Source organism: Hippopotamus amphibius, chromosome 10 (genome assembly GCF_030028045.1).
Source record: "Hippopotamus amphibius kiboko isolate mHipAmp2 chromosome 10, mHipAmp2.hap2, whole genome shotgun sequence".
NCBI classification, from domain to species: Eukaryota; Metazoa; Chordata; class Mammalia; order Artiodactyla; family Hippopotamidae; genus Hippopotamus; species Hippopotamus amphibius.
Genome location: NC_080195.1, coordinates 48,296,168 through 48,313,764, shown reverse-complemented (window position 1 = coordinate 48,313,764; position 17,597 = coordinate 48,296,168). Strand labels below are relative to the sequence as shown.

At 46.6% G+C, this 17,597-nt stretch overlaps 1 protein-coding gene across 5 annotated transcripts in view; it reads left to right on the top strand.

Moving 5' to 3' along the window:
* KALRN (kalirin RhoGEF kinase) overlaps positions 1-17,597 on the top strand; it is a 653,746-nt gene that overhangs the window by 242,120 nt on the left and 394,029 nt on the right. For all 5 annotated transcript variants that reach the window (XM_057696213.1, XM_057696214.1, XM_057696215.1 and 2 more), the window contains one exon: positions 11,087-11,209. In XM_057696213.1, the coding sequence (XP_057552196.1) occupies positions 11,087-11,209 (123 nt within the window). The remainder of the gene's footprint in view (positions 1-11,086; positions 11,210-17,597) is intronic.

The window sequence follows — 17,597 nt, the reverse complement described above, 5'->3', positions numbered from 1 at the left end:
CATCTTTTCTTTAATCCTAGGGTGTAGCCCTTATTCTTAGAATGTGGCTCTTACTCTTACAGTCTGGTCTTTCTGGGGTCCCAGCTGAGTGTCCAGAGTGTTCACCAAAGTCTCCTCACACTGTTTGACTGAGAACTCCTAATATTTCCTCAGCACTGTGTAGCCCCTGGTGTGTCTGGTCAGCTCTCAACCCCCACAGCTATTCTCTGCTACACCTTCTAGAGTCTCTCCTCGCCTATGCATAGCTTAGGATTTGGCCAAGGACCTGAAGGTGATTTTGGTGAAGATTTTTAGGGCTCCTTTTCTTAGCTCCGTCCTCTCTTAATTTCCATCACCTCACCAGCCCTGAAGTCTAATCTCTGGTGTGTCGCACCCATGAAGCTCTCTGCTCAGCTCCTGTTTCTCGGCCCCTCAGTCTGGAAAATACCCTCAGGGAGAAAACCAAGATGGATATGGGGCTTACGTTGTATGTTTCCCTTCCTTCAAAGATCATTGGTCTATGTTGGTTGCTGACTAATGCTTTTAACTAGTTTACATGTGGTAGAGTTAAGTTCCATACCAGCTACCCCATTAAGAACAGGCTATAAGTCCACGTGAACTGTTTCATAAAAATGCAAGTGCATCAGAATTGCCTGCAGAGCTCCTACGGAGTCAGAAGCTCAAGGGTAGGGCCTAGGAGGCTATATTTTTTAAGAAAACACTTTAGGTCATTCTGAATGAAGGCTAGGTTTGTGGACTATTGTGGTAGATACTCGAGCAGTGAGTTTGGAGGAAAGAGAAGTCAGCATGGGCTCAGTTGGTCAAAGAAGGCATCGAGAGGAAGTGAGACTTCGGTTGTATTTTGAAGGGCAGAAATAATTTGACTGTTTAGGTGTGGAGTATTTCATGGAAGGAAAGATGTGAACACAAACATGGGGGTGGCAGTGAGCATGGTATGATGTATTTGGATGGCAGTGAATAGAATATGACAGGAAAGGATGCTTGGTGTAGGACAGTGGTGTGAAAGAATGGGGGAAAGGCAGATTTGGGCCAATGGAAGGTGGCGGGGAGGTACCTTGAATGCCAGAGTCAGGAGATTGGATTTTGGGTTACAGATATTAGATAGCAACAATAATTTTTTGTGTGTGTGTGTTTTGTTGTTGTTATTGTTTTTCTGGACTGAGGGGATGACAGGGTGGAAGCAGTGTATTAGAGCAGTGAACCTGGTGGGGGCAGATTGCTTGGTATAAGGAAGAAAGCAGAGTCAGGGAGATCAGTAAGGGAGTAATTGCAGTAATCTTGGCAGGAGGGGCCGAGTGGTGAGTATCAGTAGCAGGGAAAGTGAAGGGTATATTTCAGAGTGATTTGAGGAAAGAGAGGGAGTCAGCTTGGGGAGCGGCGGGGTGAAGATGTGGGGAGTCAAGAGAAGGTAAGAGTTTTCATAGAGAAGGCAGAGTAGTGTGAGATGCTGGCGGAGCAGCAAAAGGGTATTCATGTTGAATCCATGGTCACCATGTGACTAGCAATAAGCTGGAATTTGGGTGTGTATTTGGGGGACAATTGGATAGTGGTTTAAAAGCATGGACTTTGGAGTCATACATACTTCAATTTGAGTCTTTAATATGCACCCTGACTGTGTGACCTTGGCCAAGTTATTTGATCTCTCTGAATCTTTTTCTTCAACTAGAGGGAGGTGGTGATGATGGTATCTGCTACCTCGTAGGGCTGTTATGAGGCTTGAGAGAATATGTGTAGAGCTCATTGTGTGCAGCCGGGCATGTATTTATTTTTCTCAGTTATCAGGGAAGCTGAGGTTAGAGAGCACCCTGGACCAGAGGAAATTAGGTTTAGCTGGACACTAGATTCTAAACTTATCTCCATCACTTACAAGCTGTGTGATCTTGGGCACTTTACTTCAGCTCTTTGTACTGAGTTTTCACTAAGTTGAAAGTAGAAATAACAATACCTTCGTTTTGCAGTGTTATAAAGACTACATGAGATAATCTGTGGAGGGAAATACTTGGCACAGAGCGTGTCCCATGAAACAGGAAATACTATTTGTGTTGTGAGCCTGAATGGATTTTCAGATGGACAGAGCTGATGAATAAAAGGCAGAGGGCTGAGGGTAAGGGTATGAGGGACAGGAAAGAAAGCCATGAAGGGGCAGCCAGAGAAGTGGGGGAAAGTTTAGATAAATCAGTGTAGAATTGAAGGGTTGGTGAGCTTTTGCAATTAGAGCATTCCTACTGGTTTTGTCTTGCTGAGGCTAGGCATGGTATGTCAGGGAAGAGAGTGTGAGCGTCTGAAAGCACTGGTTCTCCTGGGAGAATGTAGTGTTGGGTAAAGACTTGTGAAAGCAGGAGGGGGAAGCTGATCATGTCTGCAGCCGGACGGCCTGCCGCTGAAAAGAGCTGGTGTAGAGGGCCAGAGATGGTCAAGTTTCAGAAAAGACTGCATTAGATTCTGATGAAAGATAACGGGAAGGATCGAGACCTCAGAAAGTTGGAGGCGATTATTTTTCACAGTGGCTGCACACTTAGGAGAGCAGTAAAGGTAGAAGGTGTTACAGGGGGTTAGAGAGGAAGTGGATGGAGGGGAAACAAAAGCAGCAGTGGGGGCGGAGCGCACTTCTGAGAGTTTGGTGGTGATGGGAAGCGGAGACAGAATGAAGCTCTGAGCAGTTTGGGAGGTGGAGAAACAGGGTAAGAGCCTCAGCCCTGGGTTTCATCTCGGCTCTGCCACTTACTAGCTTTGTGACTTTGGGCAAGTTAATTAGCCTCTCTCTGTGCCTCAGTTCCCCAATCTGTAAAACGGAGGTGATAATATTGGGGGTTAACAGTGGGGAGATAGTTCGGAGGTTATTAAGAGGATTGAATGAGTCAACAGTGCCTGGCACGGAGTGAGCGTCCAGCAAGCGTTGTTGTTACATGGTCATCACTGCTGTTACTGAGAGAAGGTGAAGATGAGAAAGGAGAATGGAGAAGGGGAAGACAGGGAGAGACTACATACATGCAGTTTGGCTCTGCAATGTGGATGCCACACCTACCACGGAGTACTAGACTCCACTGAGCATTCAGACTTAAAGGCTATGGGGCACCTTGGCACTGGTCCACTCAGGACAATATAGGACGGGAGCTGTGGTTTCCCAGCAGGACAGTCCTCGCAGCGTCCAGCTCAGGGGCGTGGAGGCCAGATCCATGCTGGGCGGCTGCAGAAGCTCCCGTGGCCCAACAACCCCTGCCCCACAGGAGCCCGTATCTCTTATAACAACTCTGTTGGCACAGCTTCCAGGGTTCTTGCAATGGACACGTCAGTTACAAGAGTCACTCCCTTCAGGGAAGATCAAGGAACGGTGTCCCCATCAGGTACTTACAGTTCATTGATAGCCCTTCCAATCCAGATACATGTTATCAGTTGGGGATGTTTCCACCATAGGCGACATGATCTAGTAACATGTTGGCATACACTATCTTAATCTGTTTCCAGGGAAACGGAACTGGGGTGTTAACCGAAGGTCAGGTTAGCATGCAGCAGGGGAGAGGGTTTTGTTAACTCCTTGCTCACAGTGGGAGCGAACAGGGGCGTTTGCTGGTTTTATAGAGAAACTGGGGCAGTTCTAGATGTGAGCAGCATGTTAGGATGTTAGAGGTGAGATGTGAGAATTAGGGAATTTGGGGATGGAGGGGGTAAGAAATATGCTAGGGGGTCAGTAGCATGTCTGCAGGTGAGAGAGACGGCCTGGCCGGTGAAACTGTTTGGTGTCCTGGCTGATTCCTGAGGCTACAGTGCTGGGGTCTCCCAGGGAACTGGGCTGAGCCGCTGTAGCCTCCAAGAACGGCTGGATTTATGGTGAAAGATAAAAAATGGCTTCTATCTTATACCACACATACAAGAATGCCAGCTGACAGTCCACAAACCTAAAGGAAAACAGGCAGGGCCCAGAACACCTCTCTCCCTCAATAGGTGTTTATTGACAGTCTGTCAGGCACAGGTCCCAACCGCCTTGCCTGTCTGTAGACTCCAGTGTAAAGACAGTCTTCCAGAACCTTGGACTCCCTATGGCCTGCAAGCCTGCAGAATACAGAAGAGGCGAGGTGTCACACTGCCTTCAGTGAGGAATTCTAGGAACCTAGAAACTAGGTTCAAATTTTGGGGTCCTTTATTTGTTCTTTCTCCATCCTGCTTTGGAAAAGCAGGAAAGCTCAATCCTAGGTGAATGGATAATTGAAAACAAAGGCTGAAGGGTCTGAAGGGTCCTAGGCCAGAACACACACATGGGGTCTGTGTGTTGCCCTGTGTGCCTGATGACCTGTGCCTGGGTCAGTCAGAGTTGTCAAGTGGGGAAATTTGCCCTTGGTTCCCACCCACTTCTCATTTTAGGGCCTCTCTCCCTCCGTCTGGGGCTCTTCTGCCACCCCATTCTAGGATCTCACCCTTAGGTTGTGTTCACAAAGGGCCTTACTTTCTTAATGAGCCCTTTCTGTATCCAGGATAAACTAATTCCAGGAGGGGTTGTAGGAATGATGCTTTTTAGCAGGAGTCTCTCCTGGGTGAAAAACTGTTAAGAGCCAAAGGAACCGAGTCTCTAATAGTGAAAGGGTTGGGGTGTGGCAGAGAGGATGGGAAAGGGGGTGTTGGGAATCGAGGCAGGAGGGGGTGAGATCCCTGGTCAGGCTACACAGGGAGGGCAGGAGGGGACGGTGCCCTCAGGCATGGCCCTGAGAGAGTGTGCGGGGCCCTGAGTCCTGTGTGGACAAAGGCACCAGAGGGCCCTGAGTGTGTGTCAGGGTGGGGGCTGCGGGAGGATGCAGGGGTGTCCCTAGTCTGTGCAGTACCCTGTGGTGGCACTGGGAGTGTGTCTGTGGGAGCGGTAGGTATATGAGCTGCAGGTGTGATTTCCATTAGCGCATGGTGGTTTTGCAGGGTGAACATAGTGCGCTTTTAAATCTACACCTTTCATCTGTTCTGTGCTCTAAAACAAAGCATTAGGGAAATATATGCAATAGAATATGCTCACTGTATAGATTTTAAAATCTATCTGGGATATAGCACTTACCAAAGCATGAAACCCTTATCTTATTTGAATGTCACTATTACGTGAAGGTTAAAATAGTGTAAATTGTTATCCCCATTTCACAGATAAGGAAACTGAAGTTTAGGCCATTAACCTAACTTGTCAAAGTTTATAAAGCAGATCTGCACTAGAACCCAAGTCTCCTGATTTGAAGCCTCTGTTCTTTGTGCTATAGCACACATGGCATTTTATTGTGGAATTGACTGCACACCAAGTTTCCAGGTGCAGCAAGGTTCTCTGACAAGGAGGTTGTTAGTATTCTTTAGGGCACAGACTTTTAAGGATGGGTTGCTGCAGTGTACAAGCAGGGTGTAGGGGACACAGGTGATACTAGAATTTGCATATTTAGGAAAGAAAAACCACTGGTTGTCTTCTATCCTCTCAGTCAAGTCCCCAAACCTGAATATGAGCAAATTAAAACCAATATAATCTAAATTACAGATAGTATAAAATACTACCACTAGGTGGTAAGGTGGTTTGAAAGTTAAAATTCTAAATCAGATGCTGCTGCTAAATTTGGCAAATGAAGGAAAATAAGCCCAAGATCCTTATTTAATATCCTTGCTCTATGAAATAGTTTATACTTTATTAAAAACAGAACAGAACAATAATAACCTTTTAGCTATCCCCACATTTAAAAGGAGAAAAAGGTTTCTGTTTATTTTTCTAATTTGCATTTAGATTCATTTATCATTTATTATATATTAAGAACTAGATTTTTATGTTTTCACTTTTAGCCCTCATAAAAAAATTGCTTTGTAAAACATGAAAGAAAAAAAAAAAACCAAGTAGCTTACATGTAACATCTATCTTCTTAATGAGACAAAACTAAGTTGGTTGCAAAACAAAGAGATAAAATGTCATTATTTAGACATGAACTTTCCTCCTGCAGGAATTTTGTTGTTATATTTTGTTGAACCTACCATTTGTAGCTTCTCAAAAAGAAAAAAAAAAAAGAATTCAAAATGTTTGAAACCACTGTGGAGATGTTTTCTTTAGTTTTTTTTTCTTTAGATTTTTATTCAAGTGTCTAGTTCAAGTGTCTTCCAGTGAGCTCCAAAATCATAAAATGTCTTGGCCTGAAGGAAGCTTAGAAAAGGCCAGCTTGTCTGGAGATTAGCAACCCCAGAGCCTGTGACCAACTTGCTCATGCATTTCTTTCATTCACTAAGTATTTATTAAGAGAAGCAGAGCTGTTTGAGTCATCTGTCCCCAGGCACTGGGGGCAGGGGTGAGGCTGAGAGGAGGGGGCTGGGCACTGGACAGTGAATGGCCCCACCTGAGGGACAGTGTTCTGCCACAGCTGGAGCCCCACGGTGCCCTGGTGGCTGCCTTTTAGGGGGGCAACTGCTCTGTGGAGCCCAGGCAGAGGAGGTCCTGCCATCACATGCAGGAGGCGGGGCCGTGTCCCAAGAGCCTGGATCAGCAGACACTCAGTGAATGTGCCTTGGGTGGAGTGAACGAAGCCCATTGGGTGGGTGTCACGTCTCTGAACCTGTTTCCCATCTGTAAAGTGGGCCTGATGGAGGCAGTGAAATGATGTGTGCAAATGGGCATTTTGAATTCTCAAGATGTCAGGGGCAAGACTAAGAAGCTGCCTTTCTCTGGCTCTCAGAAACGATGCCAGTTTTCTCACGGACATTCTTTGTATTCAGAAGTTAGAAATGTAAGTTGTAGCAATGAATATGCATTCTGATCCAGGAGACCCAATAAAACTAATTTTTATTTTGAATGGAAAAAAATGCATTCCGTAAGTTTCCAGATTAAGCTGACGGTAAACCAGATGCTTACCTCCATTTTGGGTACCGCTTATCCCTCGCAAATTGAAGAGAAACCTGGAAATGGCGAGACTTGCCCATGGTCTCATGGGTAGTTAGTGACAGAGCCAGGCCCAGAGCCAGCCTAGTCCTCACCCTGTGTAACTGCACACGCACGCGGGCTCACACACACTCTCTCTGCAGTCCCTTCCACTGCATGCAGCAGAAATGCTGGCGACACATGCAGGCAGCCAGGCTCACAAAAGTGAGGATTCTATACAGTTAGGCAGGAGACTGAGGCCCAGAGAAGACTTGAGATGGCCCCTACGAAACAGCCATGTTGGAGAGACCTTGGTTCCTGATATCATATAGACTATTTGGCCTCTAGAACAGCACTTTTTCTCTCTGCCTGAGATGAGTGTCACCTTCCTGGAGCACTGCCTCCGGCCTCTGGCATAGCTGAGCTTCCCCAGAACGTGCAGCCCCCAGAGACAGCGCGCGTGCTCCAGCGCGGAGGGCAGAGGGAGGGGAGTGGCCTGGGCGTAGACCTCGTGGTGTGAGAAGCCCACTCTGTGAGGCATGCGGTTCCTCCTCTCTCCACGCCCGCCGGCCTTTTGCTCACTCTTGTTACTGCTTTCCTCCTTAACTGGCCCTTGTTCAGCTCTCCGTGCTCTGTAGTCCAGCAGGGACTGGTGCGAGCACATACCTCTCAGTTTATTAGCATATCTAAATAGTCATTTACCAGAAAACACAGGCAAGGTCACTTCTAGGCCGCCCGGATGGCCTAGAAGGTATAAGGAGTGAGTACTTTTCATCACAGGTTCCCAGGACTTCAGGCATTTCAGATTTTCATTAATTTTACTGACTCTTTTGTCAGCAAGGAAAAGAGATGAGAAATTATTTTAAAATGGGGGTGAGAAGCAGAATTTTAAAAAACAAAAATTACATGATGAGGTTCCTTTAGACTCCTGGGGCACGTATCTTCTTCCCCCCTTGTCCTTAATAATAATTTTAAAAAGCCCCCACTGTGTGCCTGCGGTGTGGGGTTGGCTTTGGCTGTCAGATCCAGAGCAGCGCACACCCCACCACCGATAGCAGCCAGCCTCCGCAGACGCCCCCAGCCTGGAGCACCTGGGGACACTCGAAAGCAAAGGATGATCCTTTCGCCCTTTATCTGTGTAGGTAGCTGGAAGTGACCTGGGTCATTCAAAAGAGGGGAGCATCTCTGAATCAAATCATGCCCGTTTGCCTTGGGAAGGCGGTGTGTTTATACTTAAGTGTGGCCTGTCATAGCTTCGAAGTCTCTCTCCTGACCTCCTGACAAAACTCTAGCTGCCCACAGGACCCCTCCTCTTGAAGCTCTCCTAAGCCTCTCAAAGTCAGCGTCTGAAGCAGAACCTGCTATCTCCCCTCCCCCACCCCAGCTTCTTCTTCTCTGGAGGTGATGCCGTGGTGTCACCTTATCTTACAAGGACCCAGGGCACCGTGCCAGATGCCTGGCTGTTATCCCTCCCTCTTCTTCTCTCTCGCTCCCCAGAGAGCTCAGTCTCTTCCTAGAAGCTCTCACTCTGCCTGCTTCCTTCTCAGACTCCACTGGCACTCCCCACACCTGGTTTTCCAGGTTCACACCCTCACTCCTCATGCGTACAGCCTCCTAACCACTCTCACTGCTCTAGCTCTCCCCACCAGCCCACATCCCGCGCTGCTCTCAGAGCTCACATCACATCTCATTACCCAGCTTACAACCCCTCGCTGACATCTTGCTGCCCACAGTATACGGTCCAGCTTTCCTAAAGCCTGTGTCCAGGGCTCTCCATGGTCCCATCTACCTCCCCAGCCACATCTCCTCACATCAGGTCCAGAAACGCAGAAGTGGTGCTTTCAGAGCCCTCAACACACTGGGCTACCCCACGGTTCTGCCCCTTTGATCTCCCCTTTGCCTGGAGCACACATCTCACTCATCTTTACCTGGCTCATTGCTACCTGAGTCAAGGTCACGTCAGGTGTTGCCTCCTCAGGGAAGGCTTCTCTGCTCTCCTGTGTCTCCACACCACCAAGAGAGGCTGCTCCCTTGATATTCCATATTGACCTTTATCTTGATAGATTTCTTTTTGGAGTTGTGATTTTAATCGTCATATGCCAAGCTGTGCTAACATTGTATCTGAGTCTGTATTTGCTTTCCACACTGGCTTTTAAGCCACTTAAACTCAAGAACCACATATCAATAATTTTTGCCTTGGACAGTGCCTGATATATAAGTGTCCGATAGATATTGGTTAATTGTAACTGAAAAAGTAAATTCACTTTTTCTGTTTAAAGTGGAGAAATGGAATGAGGCTGCAGTTCTGCCTCCAGGAAAGGTGGCGTGATCTTTTCAGCTTCTCAGCCTGCACCTGTGCTCAGTTCTTCCCTGCTCTACTCTGCAACTGGGCTGCAGCAATTAGTTCATTCCAAAATACGGAGCATGAGTTCCAAGTATAGCAGTCCCCTTCTCCAAAGGTTGAACACATTTCCTGGCTATCACTTGACTGCTCTGGGCAGAAAATTACAGAAAATCCAGCTTAAACTGGCTTGACTAATAAAGAGGATTTCTTGGCTTAGGTACTAAGGAAGTCCAGAGACAAGGTGGAGATCAGGCAAGGCTCAATCAGGGCTCTGCCTGTTTGCTGCCATTGTTTTGGCTACACCCTTTCTCTGTGCCTTGGCTTCACCCTCAAGCTGCCAGCAGAATGGCTACAGCTATTTGAAGCACAAGGTCACAATGACAGTATCAGAGAGAGAAGTCATATCTAAAGAACTACAGTTCTGTTTTTCCAGAAGCTTCCAGCAAACTTCCCCGTGTGTTTTATTGTACTGAATTGGATAACATTCCTGATTCTAAGACAGTCCTATTGGTCAGGAAATGTCATACACTGATTGGCTTAGATATGGTGTCCTGAGGAGGGATAACCAGGCTTTCCCTTGGAACTGAGGTTCTGGTCAGCTCCCCTAAAAGTGAATGGGCCACCTGGGGGAGAGGTGGAAACCTAAATGAAAACCAGGTGCAGAGCCATGGGGAGGAAATGGCTCAGTGCCCACTGTGCCAGGCAGTATTTACTCTGCCCTTAACATCCTCCTCTTCTGGTTCCTCATGGGTCATAGCAGAAATCCTGGAATTGTGAGGCTGTGGAGTCACAAGAACAGTTGATTCCATTCAGAGTCAGTTCAACAACGTGTGGTCAGACGGTGCAGTGGGATGGGGCGTGTTAGGATGCCCTGTGGCTACCAATGGGGTCTCTCTCTCTCCTGCTGGTGCAGTAGGGAATGGGTTAAACCTCTCACCTGTCCCCTCATCACCTGTCCCTAAAGCACTCATGGGGCCTTTTTGACGATTTCTAAAAGTTTTTTTTTTTTTTTAATTGGCGTATAGTTGCTTTACAATGTTGTGTTAGTTTCTGCCATACAACGAAGTGAATCTGCTATATGTATACATATATCCCCTCCCTCTTGGATCTTCCTCTCACCACCCTCCTCATCCCACCCATCTGGGTCACCACAAGCACTGAGCTCAGCTCCCCGGGCTATACAGCAGGTTCCCACTAGCTATCTGTTTGACGCACGGTAGTGTGTATATGTCAATCCTAATCTCCTAATTCATCCCGGCCTCCCCGCCCCCCACCCCACGTCCACATGTCTGTTTTCTGTCTGCGTCTCTATTCCTGCTCTGCAAAGAGGTTCATCTGTACCATTTTTCTAGATTCCACATATATGCATTAATATATGGTATTGTTTTTTCCTTTCTGACTTCACTCTCTATGACAGTCTCTAGATCCGTCCATGTTTCTAACAAATGACCCAATTTTGTTCCTTTTTATGGCGGAGTGATGTTCCATTGTATGTACGTACCACGTCTTTATCCATTCTTCTGTGGATGGACATTTAGATTGCCTCCAGGTCCCGGCTATTGTAAATAGTGCAGCAGTGAGCACTGGGGTTTTAAGAGGGGAAGTAACTAGGGGCAGTGAGTCGCTTCCTCCCCCCCTCCTTGGTCCTCTTCCTCATTTTCTCTCTTGGCCTAGGCTCTGTAGGGAAACACAGAGGCTGATGATGGGGCCGTCTGCTGAAAGGGAGGGCTCTGCTAGGAGGCCAGGCTGTGGACCACCCCCACCCTGAACACGATGACTGGTCCTCACTGGGCACCAGCAGAGTGGCTGTTTTTCTTCCAGTAGCTCTGCAAGTTTCTTGATGTTGGATCCATAATGCTTCTGATCACTCTGTGCCGTCTTTCTCCCTCTAGATGTTCGACTGGATAAGCCACAACAAGGAGTTGTTTCTCCAGAGCCATACGGAGATTGGAGTCAGCTACCAGCACGCCCTCGACCTCCAGACGCAGCACAATCACTTTGCCATGAACTCCATGGTGAGTGCAGGGCCTGTCCTCTGGCGGCAGGAGAATGATGAGGGGGGGCATGGGGCTGGGGTGGAGATGGCAGAAACAGACCTCCAAGCCGAGAAGGAATGAGAAACTCTAAACATGCGGCCCCTTTAAGCATTCCATTTGCCACGATGGGGAAGTGTGCAGGACATGTGGCGAGCTGGCTGTTCCTGCAGCCGATTATGGCTGCATTTCTGCCTCTGGACCCTGCTTTACATGATGAAAGGAACATGCTGGGGTTGTGGGAGCCATCAGCCCAGTGCAAGACTAGAAGGGAGTGTGCCCGGTTCCACTCTGCTGACTTAGCTGACTGGCGTGTGTGAGTCACTGAGCTGGGATGGAGAGGGACCTCAGGCTGTGGCATGTCGGAAATGGTTGAGTGAACTGGGCTGTTTAGACTAGAGAAGAGGAGCCTTGGGGAACATACAGTTGCTGCCTTCAGATGTGTGAAGGGCTGCCTTGGAGAGAAGAGGGTAGAATTGTTTTGTGTTGGTCTAGGAGGAAGAACTGTCCAGGGGACGGCACTTGGGGGGGGAGGCAGGACATGGCTCCAGAGATGGGATGTATTGGAAGTTTGTGAGCCCCCATGATGGGGAGAGTTTAGCAGATGCTGAATTCAGAGAGGGTCATTTGCTAGCTGGGTGGCCATAGGAAATGTACCTCTCTGTGCTTAGTTTCTTCATCTGTAAAATGAAAATAATAATAGCTACCTTATAGGGTTGTTGTGAGGATTCAGTGAGTTAATTGTAAGGTGGCTGGAGATGTGCCTGGTACTTAGTCCATTATCAGTAAATATTGGTATTATGATAAAGATGATGCTGGTGATACAGGAATCCAGTCCAGATAACACCTGTGATTCCTCGTAAAACTAACACTTTGAGGTACTAATTTTTCCATGTGGTCACCCCAAGACTTTGAAACCTTGTCTGCCCCTTGAGCCCATTGTATTTGAAATGTCTGCAGCTTGAGTACGCCTCAACATTCTCTCCCCTCTGCCAGCTCTTCATGCCTGTACGACTGGTCCCAGAGAATAGCTCCACCACTCCCCGCATATCTGAGCTCCAAAGATACTATATCATTTCAGCTGGTGATGCTGGGAGGCGGGCGGGTGTTAGAAACACGTAAACACAGAGGATCACAGAGGCCAGGAAGGAAGACAATTTCATTGTCTATGGAGTTGATTTAACTACGTTATACACTGGACCGTGTTATACACAGAAATAATTCTGACCTCAAGTGTTCAGTGTCTAGTTAGGGAGATAACTCAGACCGTCATGGTGCAGCTTGTTATGTGCAGTGATAGAGTTGCTGAGTGACCTAAGAACCTCACAGTCTCAGTGGTTTAAAGCAATAGAGCTTCATTTCCTGTTCCTACCATATGCCCATCACTGGCTGGTGGGGGCTCTGCTTGTCACGGTCACTCCGGGACCCAGGCCGAGGGAGCAGCCGCTGTTTCAGGTGCAGCCAGTGCCTCACCAGACAAAGCACGTAGCCAAGCACACACGAGCTTTGAAACCTTCCACCTAGAAGTGACACATTTCAGTGCGCAACACCAGTCACACGGCCGCATCTAACTTCGTGGGCGGAGGTATATGGTCCTACCTGTACATGTTGGGGAGGAGGGAGTGGGTGTTTGTGAGTGGCCCTAATGATTAGCACAGGGAACCGCTGCAGGATGTAAGGTGGAGATGGACAGCATGAGATTTGCATGGGAGGGTGCCTCTGGCTGCAGAATAGAAGGCTGTGGACCAGGCAGAGAGAACATCGATCCTGCCTGTGTCATCAGTTTTGGCCACAGCAGTCTTGCCTTCATCTAAATGTAAAGACTCATTCCCTTCCAACTCGTCTCCTGTAATTATGTCTCATCCCAGGCTCGCTTTAGCCACAGAGGAGCAAACCAGTTGATCACAGGCGATTAAGAATGTGAACTCAAATCTAGTCAGGTTTGATTATCTCTGTGCCTTGTGGATTTCCCCTGGTGAATTTCACAAATTCTGTGCCAGAATCTTCATGTCACCCAACTGCCTGGCCCTAAGGCAGACAAACTCATTTTAATAAGAAGCAAAGACAAACATAATTAGGGAGGTAAGTGTGCCACCAAGCCCCTCGAAACAATGAACTACAAAGTTAAATAGAAAGAGCCTTTGGCTTTGAATTATCTGCACCACTGCTCTTCTCTGTTAGTGTGGATAACTGAGAGTTAATGACACATCAAAAACCTTTCCTCTGACAGATTTACTTTTGAAGTCTCCATTTTCAGGACAAAAAAATAAAAACGAGGAAGGAAATTTACTGCAGGGAAGCATCTTCGGAGCTGGAAGAGAGGAAGAGGAGATTTAATACACAACAGCCAATTAGCAGGTCCCAGCCCATCTCTAGTCTCCCGCTACCCTGAGTGCCTGCAGCGCGGAGGCCTGTTTAGCCTGATCAGGCTGGCTCTCCTCTCTGGCTGCAGGGCAGGGGACGGAAAATCCCAGAGTTGTTTGACAGATTTGGCCGAACTGGTGTGTTATAAATGCAGCCCATGCCTTTGTTAACTGGGAGGTTTACAGGTTTGTTATTAAGGGAACTTACCCTAAGATGGATGTCAGCATCCTAAGCAGGTGAAAAGAGGGAATTACAGACTCCTTTCTTCTAGCCTGAGTGATGGATGTTGCTGCCAAGAAACAGATGAATTTAAGCAGCTACTGCTGGAGCCCACGGACTGTAGGAGTGATCAGTTACTCAGCGGGAGGGAATGTGGATTTTCTGTAAGTTCACTGAGGCATTTTCTTTTCGGTTTTTGGAAAAGAACCTGTACACATGCCCACACATCTGTCCATGTAAAGGTACATGCAGCGTACTTTGTTTCAGGCTACAGGTGAGTTCTTTGCTGCTGAATCCTGTTTTATCACTGAAATAGGCCAGTGATCCCTTACCTTTCAGGGGAGGTCACAGACCCCTTTGAAATCTAATGAAAGTTATGGGTCTTCCCTCCAGAGAAATGTATGTGAACAACTTTTTTAAAGGCATTTTCAGGGGATTCAAGGGAATCCTAAAGCCTGTTGATCAGCCTTCCAATTTAAGATCCCAAGAATCTCATGACTTCTTTCTTCACTCGTTACACAGATAATTAAGGGTTGGACATTGTGCTGAATGTCGGGCATATAGGGGTGAACAAAAGAGAGATGGTCTGTCCACGGAGGTTCCAGTGGAGAGACAGGTGATATTATATCATCTCATAAGTAAATATATAATTACAAATCAATAAGTCTTATGTTGGGAAGAGCAAAGTCCGCTACAGTTAAATGAGGGGAGGTCAGTATATTTTTCAATTAATAATCAGTATTGACTTAATGCTTACTGTTCATTCATTGATAGTAATTAACGGTCTGTGAATGAATTCTTTAAAGTACCAATTCTTCTTGATAATGTAAAGAAGCCCTAGGTAGGGCTTCCTAGGTGGCGCAGTGGTTAAGAATCCGCCTGCCAATGCAGAGGACATGGGTTCGATCCCTGCTCCAGGAAGATCCCACATGCCGCAGAGCAACTAAGCCCGTGTGCCAAAAATAAATAAATAAATAAATAAATAAATAAAATTAAAAAAATAAAAAATAAAAAAGATGTACCCTTAGGTTGGTTTTAAAAAAAAAAAAGCCCTAGGTATATTGTTTGGTAAGTGAAAATGATCTAGTTGTAATTTGTCTGTTTCTTAAGTTTTGTTTTCATATGTCCAGCTTTATGTACTGGTTAAAGACCCGAATCCAGCTGAGGTGACCATTACTGAGAAATAGTTGCATGTCACTAAATCATGGAAGAAAAATAAGAAATTTCCTAAATTTCATCTATGAATTGAGAGCGATAAAGGCTCTCAGTTATTAACCTGTGGAGAGTGTGGGACTGATGCCCCACTGAGTGTCGTGCATGGGCAGCTCTGAAAGGAAGACGTTAAAATTGGTTGATCTTTGGCTTTTTGATATAACATGTTTTCTTGCAGATTCCACTGGGGAATCCTATTCTTTTGATCTTTAATAATAATAATAATAATAATAATAGTAACCCACCTACTAAATCTCAGTAGGAAAACATTCTCTGGCTTCTTATAGTGCCTCATAAAGCCAGGCTTCCTGAGCTCCCTGGGGTCCTCCTTTTTCTTCATTCTGCCTTCTGTTGGGAAAGGCTTTCTCACCAGTTCTCCTTCCTGTGAGTGTGGCCTCCTCCTCTGCTGGGAGAGTGGGCAGATGGAAGTAGGGCCGGGCTGTATCGCAATATGCAGTAGAACAATCATGTAGCCATCTATCTGGTTCCTCAGGAGAAAGACACTCACAGCAACACATGCAAACGTAACAGTCTTATTTACAATTTTAATTAGCCGGTTCTTTGGGAAAAAATAAATTGCTAATGGTTTCTGTCTAGAGTTTTAAAATATGAAATGATATTCATTTCTATTATTATGACTGTGAGGACTCACATTAGTGATACCCATGTGCAGCTGGGCAGTAGGAAGCCTTTCTGCTGTGGCATGTTGATAGCTGCTTTAATCCTATTAATTTGCTCACCAGAGGCACATACTGCCACTTGATGGTGTGCAGATCGGACCAACTGCAGCAGAGCCTGTGGTGCTCTCTTTGTTTTGAGGGAAAGTTACAACTGGTAGCACCAAGGAAAAATCAGATGTGGTGCAAGAGAGATAAAGATTCTGAGAAGGTTTCCTGACCTCAATTTGAGAAGCCTTGCTCTGGGGTCCTCTGTCATCTTTGATTCTCAACGGCTCGAAACCATGAATCTGCAAGCATTCCCTACCCCCAAACAGGCAGCACTTCCTATAATGACAGTATTTCTAGGTTTTGGTGAACACACACACGAACACACAAACACACACACACACACACACACACTATTGTCATGTTTAATAGCCAGGATTTGACCCTGTCATAGTTGCAAAGCCTCTTAGTCGGCACAGAACCTATTGAAAAAGAGAAGAGATGAGTCTCAGCTGGTATGCATTAGTCTTTTTAGTACATTTTTTTTCCAAAGAATCATGTATTGGACTTGCTAAAAATGCACATTTCTTTTTGGCTTCCACCCCAGTCCTAGAAAATCATAATCTCTGGGAGATGAGGCCCCCAAACCTCCATTTTTTTAAACACGTTTCATGGGTGATTTATGTACACGTTAAAGTTAGAGAACTGTTATTCTGTGGAGATGTATATGTATTTATAAAATAGCCACACCCTAAAATAAAGCATTACAAGTTCTGTGGGAGAGTCCACTTCCAGTATGACAGCATGAGGAGCTATGCAGACCTACTCTCCAGTGAACCTGGTGGACGTTATTTTAAAACAGCCATTTCAAGCCTCTAGAAATGGTCCTCAGTGCACAGAGCAAATGTAGAAACATGTATGCAAGAAAGTTTACTGAAACTTGCGAAGAACGTGACTGTGTGGTATTTGAATCAGGACCCTCTTTCCTCCCCGCCACAGCCCCCAGCTCAGTGAGATGGAAACTCTACTCCAGCCCAGTGCAATCAGGAATACAGGGCCCCTTCTCTCCCCAGCTCCCAACTGAAGGGCTGCCTCCCCAGACAGGACGGTTCCTATCCTGCTCCAAGCTCCTGTGGCTGAAGTTGAGTTCTAGGTGAGTGTGGCCAAGAGGTGAGGACTCCCTCTTCTGCCCAGCCCCCCCCCCCATGGAGCAGAGGCTAGCCATGGGCAAGCTCTGCTGAGAATAGTGTTGCCTGGGAGTAGAAACAAACTATGATCTTTTCCCAAGGCACATGCCTTTATTTGCAACAGGAGTGGAGTAGTTCAAGCCAATAGCACTCTCAAAAATGCCCTTGGGGAAGTTATGGTGACAGCCAACTGGGAGAAGATTGTCACAGTCACTGGAGATACAGGATGAATAGTGGGCAGGCTAGTCTGCTAGATAGAGACCTCCTGGGGCCAGAACAAATCTTAAGTACTGACCTCAGGAACTATCCCGTCAAAGGAGCTTGGATTTGATTGGATAGATCTGTGGAGCAATTTGTACCCCGGGACATTGTTGAAATCAATAGAGTAACGAGCTGAAAATTAGTGAAATTGAACAGCTGGGTGTGGTCAGGAAAAGAGAAAGTTAAAGAGAGGACTGCGAAGACCAGTGTCGTCCCAGGGTGGCTGTGGGCATACCCAGGGCTGCACCCCCTGAGGAACAATATCAGAGGTTTCCCACTAAAATAACCCAGCCAGTCACTAAACAAATACGCAGGCAGATAGCAATAACAAGCCCCAGAGGTGGGGGAATCAGTACCAGCGATGCTACAATATATTATCTAAAACATCCAGGTTCCAACAAAAAATGACAAGCTATGCAAAGAAACAGAAATGTATAATGGGGGGGAGGGGGGAACAAATGG